The following is a 19606-nucleotide window of genomic DNA, read 5'->3' as shown; positions in this document are numbered from 1 at the left end:
TAAAAGGGCAATATCCGGGGTCAGAAGCCCAGGAGCACAAAGCATGAAGTGGGGGGTGGGGGTGGGGGGAAAGGGGCACAGAGAAAAACATCTTCTGTCCCTGATCTGTTGCAGGCTGCAAAATGAAGCACATGGTCTGCATGAATGCTCGCTGCTTAGAGGGGGAATGGCAGCACCTCTGCATGAGCTCCACTGCACGCTGCTCCCTGTCCTGCTCCTGCCAGAGCCAACATCAGATCCTAATGCTGCAGAGAGGTGAGAGAGCCAGGTCCAGCCATCCCAGAGTGGCTGAGGAAGATTTTTCAAGGCATTGGGGTGGGAAGATGCAGAGGAAGCAGCATCCCAAGAGTTTCCAAAGCAAAGGGTCACTCCTTGGCACTTCATGTGCTGTGTGACATGGGACTCTCCAGAAATCAGGAAATCCGAGAAAGAAAATCTCATGCAGACAGAAAGAGGGAGAAAGGCTTTCTCATTTGCACAGCTAAAATGAGGGTGGTTTTGCAGCTCCCTTCTGGGCATCACCACTGCTGCATGCTGACCCATGCCGGGCTGATTGCACACATGGGCCAAAACCAGGACAGAGAAGGAAAGAGAGGAGCAGGGAACACAGCTGTAACCATGGATCTGGGACCCTCTGCCCAGCTCTTCTCCCTGGGACCCTCAGCACTTCCAGCTCCTTACATGAGTGGAGAAGCTTCTGCTCTGCAAGCTTCAGAGCCCAACAGGTAATAAAAAGAGAAGAAATCAGACTAGAGAAGGATTTCTAACTCCCTGTGCAGGGGGTGGCAGGATAGATCAGGAAGAAACCAACATGCCCTACTCTACTCTTTATCAGCTGGATTTTAAACACTTCCCAAGGAGTAGCTTACTTTTGGCACCATGGTGGCACCAGCAGACATTCATGTGCCACCAGCACGTGTGGCTGCGTGCTCCCACCCTCACCTCAGCTCGGCACCCAGCACCAGTCCCAAACACGGGGCACAACTCCAGGGTGGTGAGAGAAGCACCCCCACTTCCCAGGCTGCCCACTGCATCCACCACGCAGGAAAACCATGTCCTGAGAGTCTCCTGTTGAACTCCCAGAGAGAGAGAGACAGAGAGACAAAGCCCAAACATGGGCTTGAATTTCATACAGCGTCTCTGTGTGTTACTGAGGAAAAATGATACCGGATACCCTCTTCGTATATTAAGAAAAAAGACAGGGTATTACACTAATTTAGGAGAAAGCAATCCTTTTTTTTTTTTTTTTTTTTTTGTCATCTCTAAAAACCCAACACCACAGCCACCCAGAGTAGGAATTAGTGAAAGCTTATAGCTTCAATAATTTAGAAGTTAAGCCTACTTAAATATAAATGACGACGTTTAATTCCAAGGCTGAGCAGAGCTGGGGAGCCTCTCGGATCCTATGCCTGCCTTTGAATGCCGGGCTCAGCAAGAACAGACAAAAGCTGTCCACTGCCCAGAACAAAGAGCGCCAGGAAATTAAAAAAAAGGAAAAAAAAAAAAAAAAAAAGAAAGAAAATACTGTCTCACTGCTGAGCCCCCCTCCAGCACCTTGACCACCCAATGCCTGGCCAGCATTTTGGGGAGTTTGCAAACCATGGGAGCATCCTGTGCCCTGCAGCACCCATCCCTGCAGAGAGGCTCTCCCGACACTGACACAGGAGGGGTCGATGAATTCAGCACAGAAACGTGTGACCTCGCTGTTATACGGAGTCTAGAGAGTATAAACTCACGGAGGGGGGAAAAAACCCCATCGCCAGAACATGAAAAAAAACTTCTAAAGTGCAGCCACTCTTCTGTGGGATGAGCAAAACACCCCCCAAAGTCTGGAGCCACTGAGCAGCCAAGTGGCAGCACAAAAACGTGGGGCAATTTGGACAGCAGCAGGCGATGAACTGGACACAAACTCCCTTAAGTTTTGCTTTAAGAAATTCTCTTCTTACCCTTTCCTTCCTCTAGAAAGAAAAGAGTTTTGCAGGTATCCTCACTGCACTGCTGTGCAACCAGGAATCCTAACATCCACTTCGCGGGTAACTTGTATTTTAGACCAGTTACACCAGTTACAAACCACGTGGCGGGATTTATTAGGGGAATAGCCCACAGCCTGGTTTCCTAAACACGCCGACAGCTACCCTCTGATTAATCTAACACTTTTCTCTCTCTGACTGTGTTGGGCTGTTTGCACGTGTTTTTTAAACAACTCCTATTTTTCTTTATCTGCGAAGTGCAGAGAGGACAGGAGGCACAGGGATACTCTGGTGCGGAACAGCATCTTTCCCAAATCAGACCCATGCTTAAGCTGCATCACCAGTAGAAGGAAAATATTGCAATTTCTCAGCAGGGCATGTGCACAGTAAGTCCAGAGAAAAATCCCTTTGATGTTTTTGTAGTTTGGCCCTGGTCCGGCGGGTGGTGATACCGGTTGCAGCTGTGTGAAGCGAGCTGGGCATTACAGGGGAGCACAACACTTTTCAGGTTTAAACACTCTCTCCCCATCATCCCCGCAACTTGCAGCCCTACATCTTTCTGTTGCTACCGCCCTTCGCTGACAAACACGACTCGTCCGTGCGGACACCGTCTCCCGCTCACAGCACCGGTGATTATTTGGGGGCTGCTCTCTGAGCACGGATGCCCAAGCCGGGCCACCACCACCACCACCACCACGGCCACTCGGTCCTTCCCCAACGCTGGTGCCACGGGGGTGAGAGCCCCACAACCACCACGGTCCCCTCCCCAGAGCCCCCCATGCTCCAGCGAGGTTTCCAACTGAAAACACAGCCTGGGACGGGGGGGTATCTGTCTCCAGATTCAGGGGTCGGTTGGGTTCATGTAGAACTCTCCATCCAAAGCCAAGAACCCAAACGTGCCTTCTCGGAGGGATTAAGTCCCCGCTCTCTCCAGCCCCGGGGATGCTATCGCAGCGGGCGACACGAACGGCCGTGGCCGCGGACCTCGGCGCTACCCAGGCGGGGACACGCGTGTCCCTCCAGCCTCTCGGGGCTGTTCGTCCCCGTTCGGCTTCAACGGGGGCCCGATGCCCCGGGACCGGGCTGAGCGGGGTTGGGACGGAGCGCGGGGAACCGGGAGCCTCTGCTGAGGCTGAGGAGGGAAGCGGGGACGAGCACGACCCCGGACCCCACCGGGGTGATGAGGGACCGCGGACGGGACCGACCGAGGGGCGAGGGCGGCGGGAAGCAGCCGCGGTGCCCGGAACGGCGGCAGGTCCGTCCCCCCGCCCGCTCCCCAATCCCGGCCGGTCTCTTACCTCCACGGCAGACGAGCAGCAGCAGCCCCAGCAGGCAGGAGGGCAGCGCGGAGCCCGGCGGAGCCATGGCATCCCGGGCGGGCGGGCTCGCGTCCCTGCGCCCCACGGGGAGGGAGCGGCCCGCGCTGAAGGGAGGGAGAAGGAGGGAAGCGAGAACCACTCCCCAGCTGAAGGGGGAGGAAGAGAAGTGGATAAAAAATTTTAAAAAAAATAAAAAAAAAAAAAAAGAAAAAGAAAAAAGGTCAAAAAGCGGATTTCAGAGCTGCTCCCCTCCGCGCCAACACGCCGCCGCGCCGGGCGGGCGGGAGGGCGGCGCTGAGGGAGCGGGGCGGCCGGCGGGCGGGGGCGGGCGGGCAGCGCCTTGCGCCATCTTGCGCATCCGCCAGGGCCCGCAGCAACGCGCTGGAGAGGGGAGGGAAGGGGAGGCCGCCCCTCTGAGGGGCCCCTCAGTGGCCATTGCGTTTGGACCCTCAAAGGGTCTCCCCTCACCCAAGTTCACCCTTCACTAGGGCCGCTGCTTTGGTGTTCCCCTCACAGGTCTCCCCTCGCAGACCACTCATAGGTCTCACCTCAGCGCAGTCCTCTCACCCCAACCCCTCACGAGCCTCCCCTCACCACAGACCCCTCACGAGCCACCCCTCACGAGCCTCCCCTCACAGGGCTCCCTCACCAGAGTCCTCTCACTCAGCCCACCTCAGCAGAGCCCCCTCATGGAGCTCCCCTCACTGAGGACACCTCACAGCTCTCTCCACAGCCCCCTCACACGGTTTCCCCTCACAAGTATCCCCCCGCCACAGAGCCCCCTCCTTGATGCCCCTTCATGGTGTCCCTCCATCCCATCCAAGCTCCTCAGGGCACTGAGGGCTCCTAGAGCGGGAAAGCCCTCAAGGTGTGCAGCCTGCACTGCCCCATCTGCCCTGAGCATGGCGCCCAGCGCGAAGCCTTCCTGAGACTGTGGTAATGGCTCCCTGCTTGAGGGGCCTTCCTCCTACCTGGCACTGCTCAAACTGACCTGGTCGTGGACACAATGTCCAAATCTGCCACAGCAGGTGTAAGTAGGGTCCCATTCCTCCTGCCCTCTGGGGATGTGACCCAAAAATCTGGCATTAAAACAAGGAAAAACCACAGATGAGGCAGTGCAACTTCCCACTGGTTCCACCAAGCATTTCACTTTTGGGCTTTGTTTTGAAAAAACAAAACCATCCACCGAAGTGGTTGGCAATGCCTGGAGGTGACTGGTGACTCTGTGCTGGAAAGTGGTGGGATTGCAGAGCAATGGCTACCAGGGGATCTCACCTGTGGGAAGTCTCAGAGGACAGGAACAAAGAGGAGCTTGGCTTGTCCCCGTGCTCTCTACTTTGAATGCCATCGTATGATGACGTCCCCAGGTCAGTCACAAAGAGCTTGGACCAACCAGCTCAGCTTTGAAGAGGCCCTTGCATCTGATCCTGCCGGATTGTCCACATTCTCCTATCATTCTCTGCAACCATGAAACTCATCTGTTCAACAACAGCTTGGAATCTTTTGTGCTGTTTCTTTGGGGGGAAACAAACAAACAAAACAAAAGTTAATCGTAATTTCTTTTTTCTTTTTTTTTTTTTTCATAATAAAACCAGGGCTTCACTTACTAAACCCTGTAAGCATGCCCACAAACCTGGTGAAAAACCCTTTACAGAGCTGAGCAATGCGTGGCTCCCCTCGATGGTGTACCCCAAGCATGTTGGGGTCAGCTAACGAGGAGAGGAGACGTCACTCCATCTGCTCCACATTAAAGCTTCCCTCATTTAGCAGAAGGTTGAGCTGTACGAGGTTCCTTTCAGCCGGGGAAGAATGTGTTCTGGCTCCACCAGCCTCTCGGTAACATCTGAATTTCTGTGCTGTCTCTGACCTTTTGGCACCAGCCCTGCTCCTGTTCTCCAGCCGTCTCCCTGGCTCCTGCCGTGGGGCCCCGACGGTGTTTCTGTAACCCCAGCAGCCATCGGGGACTTGTGGCAGCTCCCAGATGCTGCCGGCCCCAAGGATGGCTCACAGGAATTAATAATTCTAAGGGAAATGAAGTGTTGGATGTTTTACAGGGCATTTGTTTTGGTTTTTTTCTCCCAGAACCAAAGGTTTTGGGTACTTTTGCTGGCACTGGCAGGACCCAGGAGCTGAGGGACGTAGCTATGTGTTCATGGCATCACCACATTCACTTCTGTATCTTGCAAATGACACTGCTGACATCACACCCAAAAATAAGCAAGTCCTGCCAAACAACTGGGCCCACTTGAAAAGCTGTGATATATTTAAAGAAAATGGCAGAGTTTGGGCTTTTACAGCCACCTGAGAGAAGGAATCTGGAGCACTCGTATTTTTCAGTGCTCCACTGTGACCATGAAGGCTTAAAAAATTGCTTTGTCCTTCCCTGTAGAGCCATTGTGGGGTCCATCTCCCTGCTCTCCCCTCCCGCAGAGGGGCACAGGGTCTGTCTGTCTGTCTGTCCCCTTCCCCACAGGTTATCCTCCATGAGTGTTGGCCTCAGAGACTGTCACTCACCCTTCACCCCTTGCACAGCCAATTTCCAACAGCTCCAACAATGCTGATTTACACCAATTAACTGCAAACTGAGGTCCCCAAGACACCAGGAGTCGTTTCAGCAGATGAAGTGGGAGATTAACTTGTCTGAATTCACTCCATTTATTATTTGGTGTGTAATTGTGGTTTCCCTGTCTGCTAAGAGCCTGGGAGCTTTTCACTTATGTACATACACATGGGGTTTCAGCATCTGTTTCGTGGTCAGTGAACAATAGGGATGGGAGCCAAAATTGTGGCACCCACCTCAAGGCACTGAGCTGTCCCAGCACTGGTGGGACAGCCCCAGGACATGCTCCTGGAAGCTGCTTTCCCCAGATGGAACCCTTTTCCCTCCTCTTCTGACTGTGGTCAGACACAGGTGGTGTGGTGGCAGGAGCCAGTGCTTGTCACCACACTAAGGGGATGTATACACAGCTGTCTGGCTGAAGAGGAGCTGTGTGTTCCCCATTAAGTGAAAAGGATGGTGCCACCAATCTGGCAGTTTTGCCATCAATGGAACAGAGTGTGTGTGAGGAACCAGCATGAACAATGAAATCCACAGGACTGTACCTGCATGCAAACCCCAGAGCTCTGGCTGTGCTGGGGTAACCACTTCTCTGCTTTGATGGGGGGAAGGAGGCCAGAGGAGCCTGCCTGAGATGCAGTGTCCACCAGTGGTGTGTGGGGAATATCCATGGATCATCCCCCATTGCCTCCGTGCTGTCTTGTTTCCTGGAGGGCTGAGCTGGGCAATGTGCTGCACCAAGAGCTTTTCACTTACCAAGTTCCCTCAGACCAGAGGAGCCCCAGGCCTGCTGCAGTAATCTTGTCAGCTGCACCCCAACATAGCATCCTGAGGAGATAAAGGCTGGGAGGAGAAAGAAATGCAAACAAATACTGTGTTACCATCACTTCTCCATGACCCCAGCTCCCTGTAACCAGTGCCCACCCCTCTGCCCTGCTCACCCTTGCCCTGCCCCACTTCCACCCACTCCCCTGGGTCCCCCTCTCAGCTGCCTCCCAGCAGCACCTCATGGCACAAGCTGAGGGCTGCAAGTGGGATTTGCAGTCACTTGTCCCCCCTGACCCCACAAGGTCCTCCCTTCCTCATTTGTTGGGTTACCAGGTGCTAGGAGACTCACCAGTTACACAGTCTGATGCAGTTCCCTTTAACCACTACCAGAGAACACTACACTGAGTACAGATTTATTACCTCTGTAATGCAGATAAAGTGAGATTTTATGGCCCCGTAGTCCTGGCAGCATAAAGTCATAATGGAAACTATCTGCTCACGTAGGGAATGCATCCTAGGAAGAAAGGGAGATGCACAGGAGGTTGATAAATAGTGTGTCCTTGGGCACTGCCACATCTCCTCTTGCCAATCCAGCTGGACACAAGCCACTGAGTGCTCAGCCCAGCACACTACCCAAGAGAAGCCTCACCATTCACTTGTGAGATGCTTCTGCTTATTTTTCACATTAAACAAGTCCCCAGAAAGATAGAGCATGAAGCTGGACTTTTTTTTTTTTTTTTTTTTTTTAACTTTCTCCATTTTCTTACAGGAATCCATTTGAAACTGAGAAACGAGCAAGCCTCAAGAAACACCCAATGAACCCAAGTTATGCACAAAGTGGCATCTAAGGCACCAGGTGCCCACCATCACCCCACACTGCCAGCCTCCATGGTTATGAGCTCAGGCACTAAGCTGACACAAGCACAAATCCTGTGTCCTGCTCCCAGCTGTTTTCCACCAGTGAGGTACAACCTTTCCCTGGAAGTTTCTCCACCTGCCAGCTGCAGGCTGCTGCCCAGATCCATCCAGAAGTGAGTTACTCCAGACAAGCCTGATTTGAGCTGTGAGGAAACACTCACAGGGACACTTGCACCATGAGTGACAGCAATGCATGGGGACACCTTTCCAGGTCCATCTCTAGCAAACCCATGCAGCAAACTTCCAGCCACTCCAAGCACAGCTGCAGGATCAGCCTTTCATGACAAGATTTTCAGAGTAAGAGCTGTAACAGCCTGAACTCTGAGACAAAATCCACTCCTTTTTAAAAATATTTTATTAATAACCCATTAGTTAAGGAATATAAGGACAATGTCTTCTTACACTTTTAACACTAAAGAGTATTTGTGGAGTAAGAACAGTCTCTGAAGAAAGAAAGTTATAATTAAGTACAGCATGAAACCAAACACTGACACAATCTTCAAACAAGATCAAGTTCTGGTTACACATCCTTATGCACTGTGTAGAAAATTAAATGAAATTTAAAATATAAGCAAGGGAATACAGTAACAGAACTAGATGGTAGATTTCTGCTGGACTAAGCACCTCTTTTCTAACAAAAGTGTTGATTAGAAAAGACACAATGATCCCTTCAAAACATCTATTTCTAATGAAAACATAAACATATACACTGCTCTATTAAAATGGTTGCTTTCTTACACAGCATATTTTATGAGCTGATCTCAGGACTGTTAGCTAGCTATGTAAAAAATTCTCAAAACCTAGACCATAAGTTCCCATTTGAACTATTTAAACCAGAACTTTGCTGTCTGTTAAGTAGGAAATCAAATCAACAAAAAGTTGAAAGAGATTTTTATCCAAGTCACACGAGTCACCTAACAGGGAATGGAAAGAAAAAACTAAAAGGATGAGAATTGCGACTCTGGCAGCAGCATGGGGAATATACAGTTGTGTAGGCAAATGGTAACATTAATACTAAAAAATTATGCCAGTGAGACAAAGCTGACATTTCAACAAGGTAAAACAATATACACCAGCAAAAAGTTGAACAGCAATAATCTTTAGTGTTACTGAAAGGAAGAAAAGGGAGAAAGGAGCCTGATGCAAAGGAATATAAGTATTAAGTATGATGGGTAATTAAAGGTATCAACAGTTTGTGTGCCTGTGAGAAACCTGCAAGAAAGCTACTTATTTCACAATAAAAAAATATATGCACTGGTTGTTTCAGCTTCACACACAAACCGTGTAGCATCTGTCTTCTTCCATTCATTTCTAGCTGAGACTACAAAGATCCCACGTGTGTTCAAAACGGGAGCAACCTGGGGCACAGCTGAGTTGGCCAAGGACAGGCAGCACTCCAAGGACATGTGTTTGTCCAGGGAACAGCTTCCCTGCTGCTGGGCATCATCCCCTGGCTGTGAGGGAACTGCCTTGGTTTCTGCAGCTGAGCTCTGGCACACCAGTGATGGCCAGGGCAGTACTTGGACATCCAACACTGCCAGTTTCACACTCTGGTACAATTCAGTGGCGTGCAACGAGATCAGAAGAAGCCTCAGAGGAGGCAAAGTATTTTTGTAATGCATAATCAGAATTGTTTGCACGCTGCTGCATTTCCCTAGAGCTCTTGGAGCATGTAACTTGGTGGTGTCGTGACCAGCCGAGGTGATCCAAGAAAATGGTGCCACACTGTGCCTGCTTGTGTTGGCTTCAGTGGCATGCAGGGAGAGCTGTTAGGCAGATCAGGAATGCCCACCCCATGGCTAATGACTGCTTAAGTAGAGGGTGAATGTACAAAGGAGTGTCCTAGGAACAGTGGCACACTCCTTAATCAGCCCCTGGATGAAGCCTCCACCCCTAAGGGCTCCTGGATGGAAAACTGAGGGCTGGTAGCTGACCTGCCCCAGGTAGTGTCATGACAGGGAGCTGGGGACAACTCCAGTGCCTCAGTCATACCCACTGCTGGCCAAACTCATCTGGTGCTGCCCTCCAGCAGCTGAGACTCTCACCAGAAGCAGCCCTTCAGCACCCTGCTGTTCTTGCAGGCTTGGGTTTGGAGGTGGAAGCTCCAGGGGCTTCTCTGGAAGGAGCTTTGTGGAGATGTGTCCTCCCTTTCTGCACATCAGCAGCAGCAACGTGACACATCCAGGGTCTGTCCTTCTGCTGGAGAAGGGCAAAGACTTCCATGAAACTACCTGCAAAGTGAGGTTCAGCTGCAGGAATCTCCCTCCAGCCTCAGCAGCTGTGCCCAATACTCCCCAGCTGGAGGGTTTATGCCTCTGCAATCACATCTGCTCCCACAGAATGGCCAAGTGCCCTTATTGCCTGCAATAACACTTCACTGCCTTATCTGTAACCCTGCTAAGTCATTAGTTTCAAAGTCTTGTAGCAGTGAGTTCTGGAGGTCAATTGCACACTTCCTCTGCCCAGTTATGATTTCTTGCCTTTCCAGCTCCCACTCACCAGCACAGATTTCCACTCCCTTTCAGAGTCACAGAGCTTCAGAGCATGGAACAGCATTTCTGAGACTCCTCAAGATACAAAGCTGGAGCTGGAGCAACAGAGCAAGTGCCACGAGTGGAAATTGGGCTCTTTATATATTTTTGCCTCACGTTTGTGTCACGCTTGGAGGAGATGCTGTGGGATGGGGAGAGGTGGAAGCTTCGATATCTTTCCCAACAGGGTACACAGAAGCTTGGAGGTGTTCCTCTACTGAGAGCTGGAGCTAACAGAGTTTGATGGAGGATTACAAGGACACAGTCTGGTCCAGCTCAGCTCCAAACACTTCACGGTAGAAGTAGGAATAAGATGGTGGTAGAGTGAGGTTCTTGCTGCAAGCAGTAGTACCTCAGTCCAGATTTCACCACAAAATAACCCAAAGTCTAAAGACTTTTACAGGATCTCAGATCAGCTCCCCATATACCTTTGGGGGCATTTTGGTAGGAAAAGAGGATGATGAGTCATCTGAGATGTTTTCACTTGAGCACAAAATTAAAAAAAGAAACAGATGTCCCCAAGATCACAAGTTAATTTTACAGTCGTTGGTTCTTTTTTCTCTTCACTAGTAATGAGCTTCTTCAGGAAAGATGGATCAACATCCCACCAGCTGAAGCATTCTCCTTTGGCCATCTCCTGCAAAACAGTCCTACAGAGTAAGACAACCCAACTCTCCAGCTGTAGGGAAGGTGTCCTACAGCAACACTTAGAAACAAAGCAAGAGAGACATCAGATCTGCAGCACTGTGCATTAAAAAAGAGTCAACAACCAGTGCAAACATATTCTTTAGAAAAAGGCAGTATAAGAATAAGTTAAAACCTATAATGGACTACAACAAAAGAGTAGATCCCACTGCTTTTTTTTTTCTCCAACAGACATGAGGTAGTTGTGTTGTTAGGGAGGAAAAAAATAAAGAAAGAGAGAAGTAGTAAAAATGCTACTCTATACCACACACTACTCCACTTTATAAAATTAAATAAAGACGTTCCAAGGAAATAAAAATACATGTTGTACATTAAAAGGACAGATGTGTACCTAAAATATTAGGTACAAGAACCTACATAAAACAAAGTCCAGGTTGGTGAAATGACCCAGACACTGAAGAAGGTTCTATATAGTACAAGTTGTTAGAGGCACTCGTAGAGTGTGTAATAAAAGGCCACTACATCAGCCTGCTAGTAATAGTTGCTGCAGCAGTGCACAAAGAGAGCCTTATAATCCTTTTAACCACAGGAGGGCAGAAAAGGCTGGTGGTTAAAGCTCACTGCAGTTGTTTGTCTTGGCTTCCACCTCCTTGTGGGACTCCTCTGACAAAATCCATCCCAATGCTGCCAGGCAGTGGGCAGTGCCAAGGCACTCCCTGGTGAAGAGACAGCTGAGAAGAAGCCCTCAGTGTACCTTGCCTCTTCCCAGCATGAAAAGATGTCTTGCCAGTCGCCTCCAGGACTGCAGCAGAGTGAGAGCCCCAGTCGAAGGCAGAAGGCTCTGTTCGAGCTGTGGTTTGATGTCAGACTTTGGCAGATGGCTCAAATCCTCCTCCCACAAAAACCAAGTTACTCATCAGCTTCAGCAAGGAGAAGATGGGCCCTTACCAGTCTGCCTACTGATTTCTTGAAGGTGATATGTACAGCTGAGAGGTGGAACCCTGTTCTGGTGGGACTCTGTGCCTTCTTAGCTCCTGCTGGGCTCAGCGAGTGGAGGACACGCAGAACCTCACGGGGCCAGGCCCTTACTAATGCTTCCAGCTCTCCCATGATCAAAATCAGATTAGTTTCACTCTTTAATGATTGTGGACACATGCCATGTTCTCAGATGCTGAGGATGAACTGGTTAAACCAGAGTTACTACAGAGGGGGGACTCCTCAGGGGGTGGGGAGAGCGATTGGCACTTGACTGGCTGAACATCCCCCCTGCCTTCCTGGGTGGAGTCTGAATCTCCACTCTCCACTGAATCCAGACTTTCCCCGGGCCTGTGGAAGCCATTGGTGAGCCCATGGATGCAAACAGCCTCTGTTTTTTCAGTCTTTCTGTTGGTAGGTAACACCTCATCCTGGGCCCGACCCTCAGAGTTGCCCGTGCAGTCCACCAACACTTGGCCAGCATCCTGCTGGGTGCTGGGAGAGCTGGGAAGAGTCAGCTCTCCAGAGGGGAGCTCTTCAGGCTCCTGGTCCTCACTTTCTGTCTCTTCACTCTCCAGGGTGTGCAGCTGGGAGTCGTAGTCTCTGTCAGAGGCTGAAAAATCAGAATGGACAATGACCTCTGCTTCCACTTGGTGGAGGCTGGCTGGCGGGTGGCTTTTCTTTGCTTCACTCTGTTATCAAACAGGGAGGAAAGTTTAAAAAAAAAAAAAAGAAAAAAGAAAAAAAAAAAAAAGTAAAGTAAATGAATTTAGATAATTGAGGCTGTGACCCAACCAAGCACGGAAATGCATTTCCTTTTTAATCCCACAGAGTGCAATGGGATGTATGTGTGCCTCTAGTAAGCATTGTCTTGATGTGTTTCTCCAAGCTCAAGCCTTAAGAAGCATCTCAAATCAGGATGCACCTCAGGAGCATTACTCTGATTTTACATTTGGGAAAGCAAAATCCTAAGGACTAAGGGAGTGATTTGCCCACAGGTTTTTAGCAGGCTGGAGCAACCATCCCTCCAAGCTTCTGTCAAAGACCACAATTTTCAAAACTCACCAGCCTGTCTGTGTATTAAAGGCCAGATTTCTAGAGGGCAAGTGGGCAGAACTCTAGAAAAGTGGCTTCAGAGACATCTTGTGATATAGACCCACAACTGGATACCAGGGCTTCCTTTGCTTTCCTCCTTTAATCTTGGCTACCTATCACAAAATCTTTGTTAGAGGCCTCGTTGCAAAAGCAGGTGTAAATTCAAGCACTTGAATTCCAAAAGAAAATAATCAGTTCTCCTCTGTGGTATCCAAGTGGAGTTCAGGCTACAGGTCCCCACAAATCTGGCTAACAAGCAGGTCACTGCTTATTTTCAACAATTGAACAGACAAATTATTTTGGAAGCTCACAAAGAGCTCTGCGGGCAACCAGTGCTCAGATTTTGGGCTGAGTGTGATTTAGTAGCAAGCAGAGAACTCAAAGTATGGAAGTGATAACCCATGTGTAATTTGCACCTTGTGCTGAAGCCAACTTTGTGCATCATTTACATATATTAACACTTCTCTCCTTTGTTGACAAACTCTGGTGGGTTATCTGTGCTGTAAATGGTGCCCTGTAGTTGGGTTGTACAACACTGTCTTTACTCTATCCACACTCTTAATTACATCCTGTGTACAATTGATTTTCACACTACTGTGTAGGAAGGAAACATTGGTAAGGTAAGTACAAGCATTTTCTAGAGAAGGGGGTGAACTTTTTAAAGCAATAACCAAATAAATCTTCTGGTGCAATGTGAGCAGATGTCACCTTCCTCTGCTTGAGACTGTGGCACACACATCACACTCCTTACAGAGACTCCCAAACACAAGAGTGCAAATTTATTCTAATGAGGCTGTATCAGGGATTTCCTCCTAATCTATGCACCCACATAAAGAAGACAAGTGCAGTGCACCCTATCTGGAGAAGGAGTTTAAATCAGCCCTTGATCTTTGACTCCTCTTACAGGCAAAAATGCAATTCCTCCTGCAGGCAAACACACTGGAGATCTCAGTGAGTGTGCTGAGCATGGCAGCTCCCAACTCATTCATCAGGCTGCTTGCTGCACAGCCACAGCAAAGGCTCCAAGCAGACTGCTGGTGCCTGGCTCCTGGTCCTCAGGAACCAGCAGAGCCACAATCCTGGTGACAACTGGGCTGTCTGACCCCACTTCACCAGCACTGAAGGAACAAGCCCACAGCACAGGCCCTCAAGGCTGGCTGGACTCAAGACAGAAGATCAGGAGGGAGATTCAGGATTTGAATGATTCTTGAAAAAAAATAAACTGCTTTTCCTCAAATCCCATCAGCCTTGCTATTATATGGAGGAAAAAAAAAAATAAAGACCACAATCAGCCAACTAAAGCTATCTCAGAGAAGAAAACATTTTCTCCTGTGCTGCAGGAAAGGAGAAAAGGAGATGAGGAACACAGATTGAAAAAACCACATCAGAATACACAAGTCAATAAATGACCAAGGATACCCACCAACACAGCATCATAAACCAGAGCTTGTAACAAAAGCTTCTGTCCTGCACTGGAAGGGAGCTTCAGTGATCCATTCACAGCAGAGAGAGGCTCTTTTGTGATTGTGTCCCCATATCTGGCAATGCTGTTTGTCCAGGGCTGGTTGGCTGCTTTATTCCATGAAGCCTGCAGATGAAAAGTGGGAGGAGAAAAGATCCAATTAGCACAGATACAGATTCTTACCCTCATAAATCTGAAATGAGAAGCAGCTTGGGAAAGGAAATTTCGAGTTGGGGGAGATACCACAGTGCTAGAAGACACAAGTTAAATGCAGAGATCACTTTTAAAGGCATCAAAATAAAAATACTTGCTGGGATGGACTGGCACAGTTGCCCTATTCCAACAGGCTTCATTGCTCTGTTACACAGCCTGGAACAGAGCAAGTGAAGAGAGGTTGCCAGATGGTTGACAACCTGAGCAGGCTCTCCACTGATTCACAAAGTTTCAGGTCAATAGGTCCAGCATGGCACATGCCATCACTTAAAGGTCCACTGAAATCAAAGTTGCAAAGCTGCAAACAACCCCAAGCAGTATGAACCTACAGGAAAACATTGCCAAGCTGGGAAGAAACAGGGGTGGTGGAAACCTGGAGCAGAACAATCACAGCATTTGCTTTGGCACAAGCAATGCTCTGCAGCATTGGAGGACCCTCACCTGTGTGCACTGGCATGTGTGCTCCAGTAAGAGCTGAGGACAATGCTGAAACACTCACTCCACACTGCACACAAATTTCCTGCTGCAAGCTAGGGCTTGGGTAAACACTCTCCCATTGCCCAACCACATGGAGACACAAAACTGGGGGCCTCACTTTTAAATTTATTTAAATTTTTTTTGCAACGGACCACCAGGAGATTCTTAGCTCAGCTTTAAATCCCCTGGGCAAGCAGTGTTACCTTGTTTGTAGATGTAATTAAATTATATGGGCTGAATGCAATTTGTTCTGGGTTCTCTCAGCTTTCCCTTGCAATAAACTGTTGAATGCACACCTCTGTGTACAGGCAATGTGTGCCTTTAAGACCTGAAGTTATTTAACAGCTCAGACCATTAGTTCACAGGCAGAAAAGTATTTTCTTTCCAGGTTTTTATTTTACTGGGCTGTCCCACATTTACCTGAGCTCAGCCTTGCTACTGACTCACCTACATACACATACATAACATAGGAGTGCTCAGATTTAAGGAAGACAAGAGTCTCTAAGCTCATTCTACAGAAGTTACATGTTGCCTGGATAGAAGTGAGAGGCTGACCTAAGGCTAAAGTGAAGAGAAAATCCTGATTTGACTGTGAGTGTGCAGGTGCACACACAGCACTGGTGGCATGAGCACGATGGGCTGTGCAGGGTGAAGATGATACCTTGCCCATCAATTCAAACCCATCAGCCACCTACTGCTCACTGCCAAGCAGGAGAAACCTACAGTGCTGCTCTGCCTATCTGGTGGTGACTTACAGAGGCCAGACCTACCCCAACAACAGTCAGGGTCACACAAGATGGTAAGGAGATTTCTGACATCAGCCTGACCTTGGGCGAGTCTCTTGACCTTCTTGTGCCTCAGTCCATCTGGCTGGAAATTAGGTAGAAATACAGGACCAGATGTTGCATGTGAGCCAGGCATTCCTAAGTCAGCTATTTAGCAAGAGGCAAACATGACCTTGTGCTGCTGCTGCTGGCAGAAGGCACAGTGAAGTGCTCATCCAGAACACCTTCTGTCCACCTCCAACTAAATGCCAAAGCGGTCAACACCTTGAGGGAGGTGGAGCAGCCCAACAGCCCAGCACCAACCCCAAGTAATAGAGGTTTTTCTGCTGCCTGAGGATCAATCCCCAACCAAATAGGTAGTAAAGGACCTCATTTATATGACAGCCCCTCCAGAACAGTGATGCGCAAACCCAGCCTTGGGGGTATCAAGCATTTGCTAATTTAGAAGTGGATGCTGGAGGCAGCATCTTTGCTATTCCTCTCTCTGCAATCCTCAGCAATATATTCCGAGCCAAAAGCATTCCCTAATTGCTCCCTTTCCAAGTGGACAATCATTAAGCATCTCTTTAATAGCAAGAACTCAACGAAGCGATTGCACAGAGCTGACAAGGAGGAACATCACTACGTGTCAGTAACCAAGGAACACGTTCAATGTGCTTCTGCTGCCATCTGAAAGGCTTTCTGCAGCTCCATTGCTGACTGATGGCTTCTGTGCCTTTTCCAAGGAACATACGTTACTGAGCAAATAGTGCCTGGAAATCTCAGCACTGAAGCTACAGAAGCAGGCACACGTGCAGGCAAATGTGTGTCCTCTTAGAGATGCCTGCACGTATTTGCCGTCAGAAAGATCTGAGCATCGTAGGCACACACACACACACACACAGAGCAAACTTGAAAACCTTCTTGCAGGCATCTTGTGAATACCAAAAAACGTGGAAAGAAACAGGCAATCCCCAAGGGACCATCTGTTAGTGGAAATGTCAATCTGCCATGTTTACATAGGTTTTGATGACTCTGGGAACAGCCTGTTCGGCTCTGGCTGAAATTGGCTGCAAAGAAGAACAAACTTGTTTTGTACCAGTTTGCAACTTTCAACAAACAGAAAAAAAAAAACCATCAGCCAAACAACATGGTCTATATCCCACATGTTGTTCAAGCACATTATGGTTGAGAGGGAAAGAAAAAAAAAAAACAAAAAAACCCCTCTTGGGACTTAGTCTCTAAGGTTGGGCAGCAGCAATTAACTCTAGGTCTGTTTTCATCACAGACTTGAAGAAAGTCTTTTGTGCCTGAAAGCTTCTCTGTTTTGGTCTCTTTTTTTTGGCAGTATTTTTTTGTGTAATAAATGATACTATTTCATTCTACTTGAGGGGGACTAGTGTATGGCTGAAGGAAGACAAGGAAATGTTCTCTTGTTTAGAGCAACGAAGGCCAGAAGTGTCAGTCTAATAATAATTTAAAGAGGGAAAAAAATCCCTTGGTCAGATCACTGCAAACACAAGAATGAAAACTAATAAAACCATCTTCCAATAAAAGGTGTTTCCATTACAGCTAAATCCTTATCAAAGCAAACAAGCCATTTCATTTTAGCCTTTTTATAGAAACTCTGACTGGTAAAAATGTGCCTCGATCATGTTACCTTTCCAGCTACAAGTAACGATTTCATGCAAATATATGAGCTGAGAATGAGCATGCAGGAAATGTTAATCTTGAAACCTTCCCTGTTTTATGAGGATGGTTATTTAAAGCAGCTTGAAATCCTGGGCAAAACAAGGCTGGGGACATTTCAGATGTGCCCAGCTTTTCAGAGTGTCGCAGCAGAGAGCAAGGCTTCATTGCTGAATGGCACCTGGTGGAGGTGGGAAAGCTCCAGGTCAAGCAAATATGGGCATCCCTGGGCCTCTAAAAAACATGGAACACAAAACCTCTCTCCCATCAGATACAGGAGGATCTCTGCTAGCTCTCAGTGGAAGGCACAGCTCTCATCTAAGACGTCTCAGAAAATGTTGGGACTTTTTTCCCATACAGAAAAATTTTGACACGAAAACAACAAAGAACCCAGGAAGATCCAAGTTCCCTGTTGCATTGCAGCTTTTGCTCTCTGAATTATGGGGATGCTTCATGGGAAACTCAGTCTTCATAGGGAGGAGGCCCACAGGGAAAGAGTGGGGCAGCAAGGAAGGAAAGTTCCAGCTCACAGGAAGCACAACAGCAAACCTTTCCAAGCCAAGACGCTTGGCTTTGGCTTCATTCAACGAAAAACTGAAGTCTTCCATGGAAAGCAGATGCTTTTTAAGATTCTTCCCCACCCCCTAAATTGCTTGGCCCCAAAACAGCAGTGACAGAGATATCTGGAGCAGAGCCATTTTATCATCCTCAGCCCATCTGTCAGGAGAAACAGAGCTGCATCACCACAGCCTGTGCATTACGCCGCCATTTCTAGCGTGGGCTACTGAGGGGACCAGTCTGGGGGTCATCTGAAAGGGGAAGAGAGTAAGAGAGGAAAATCACTTGTCAGTGGGTTTACAAATCCTCATGTGTGACCACTGGGGCCTTTTCCTTCTTCTGAAAAGAAGAAAAAGGCCCCACTAAATGGCTGAGCCTACTCCTGTCTGATGGAGCCGTCACCTGTCCAGAGTGGCCCCGTGCCACCAGCTTGGCTGCTGCAGCACCTTGCTGTCCTGCAAGCAAGGACAGGGTGACCAGAGGGCTCCTGTGGGCTGCCCAGCAGCACAAAGATTGTCCCACCTCCCACTTACACAAACCCAGTGTTACTGATAATGGCCCAAGAGGGATCATGACCCTGTGTTGGTAGGAAGCGGTGATTGTGACTTGAAAACGAGAAGGGGAGCTCCCTAAACCCTTGAGGACAATTCCTTGTAAGAGTCAGTTGAAATCCCAGTGTTGTTAAAGCCTTCCTGCCCTTGGTCTCATTGTTCTCCAACCACCACACCTACACTAAGTGACATCCACTCACTCCTGAATGCTGATAGCACAGGGACAGTCCCTTCTTTGTGTCAGCACATCTAACAACGTGAGTCTCCAATCTCCACTGGAACCCCTGGGCTGCCACAAGAATTACAACAACAAAGAGTAGTTCATGAACTGCTAACAAACCAACTACCATGTGAAGAGCCTCCAAGCCTGGGAGCAGCTTTTAGTGCCCCTCAGCCAACACAAAACAGGTTCAGGAGTGTAACTTGAGGGCAGAGAAGCCATCAGGCAACTGGAGGTGACACAAATTGTTCCTTGGCTTCACAGCCCTCCAAACCTGCCCAACAGTGGCAGCAGCATCAGACTAAGAGTCTATCCCAGCCAACATCCTGAGCTCTGTGGTGACACGATATGCTGACAAAAAAAAAGGGATCCTGGAGACATTTCACACTCCTTTTATTGACTAGGACTGCAGGTGATAGTACCCAACCCAGAGCACTCTGGGGAGCTTCCCCTTGCCAGGCTGGACCAGGAATTTCCTTCCACCGGATTTTCTCTTTCCTGTGGCTCTACCACATTCCCTGACATGGCTTTTCACAGCCCCAACCACACACAGCATGAGGGAAGCAAAGAGAAGGTAACAAAAGCAGATGGTTATTCTGCAGTACAAAGCTCCTGGCCACATGCAGTTCCAGGCAGGATCCTGGGGAGGGGAATTTGGCAGCCCAGCTAAAAAAGCCACTAGAAGAAGCTATTTGCAGCACAGAAGACAACCCAAGGAAGCCACAGCCCAGCTCCTTAGCTACAAGCAGGGAGCTTTGCTTACAAGCAGGGGGATGAACACACTTCCAACTACACCTTGCTCTGCTTCACTCTGTTGTGGGGACCAGGTAGGTGTGCACTGGTCTGGTCACACTCAGGAGACCTGACCAGCCAGCCAGGTAAATTCACATCACC

At 48.8% G+C, this 19606-nt stretch overlaps 2 protein-coding genes across 4 annotated transcripts in view; both read right to left on the bottom strand.

Annotated features, from left to right (window-relative positions):
* Positions 1–3860, bottom strand: part of IGDCC3 (immunoglobulin superfamily DCC subclass member 3) — an 89831-nt gene extending 85971 nt beyond the window's left edge. Inside the window, exon 1 of the mRNA XM_071754162.1 lies at positions 3269–3860. Within this exon, the coding sequence (XP_071610263.1) occupies positions 3269–3335 (67 nt within the window). The 5' untranslated portion in view covers positions 3336–3860. The remainder of the gene's footprint in view (positions 1–3268) is intronic.
* A 4012-nt stretch (positions 3861–7872) lies between these two features.
* IGDCC4 (immunoglobulin superfamily DCC subclass member 4) overlaps positions 7873–19606 on the bottom strand; it is an 88885-nt gene continuing 77151 nt past the window's right edge. For all 3 annotated transcript variants that reach the window (XM_071754158.1, XM_071754160.1, XM_071754161.1), the window contains 2 exons: positions 14202–14366; positions 7873–12375 (listed from right to left, as the gene is read on the bottom strand). In XM_071754158.1, the coding sequence (XP_071610259.1) occupies positions 11845–12375; positions 14202–14366 (696 nt within the window). In that variant the 3' untranslated portion in view covers positions 7873–11844. The remainder of the gene's footprint in view (positions 12376–14201; positions 14367–19606) is intronic.

This window comes from Heliangelus exortis, chromosome 11 (genome assembly GCF_036169615.1).
Source record: "Heliangelus exortis chromosome 11, bHelExo1.hap1, whole genome shotgun sequence".
NCBI lineage: Eukaryota > Metazoa > Chordata > Aves > Apodiformes > Trochilidae > Heliangelus > Heliangelus exortis.
This window is presented reverse-complemented; position numbering and strand designations above follow the sequence as displayed.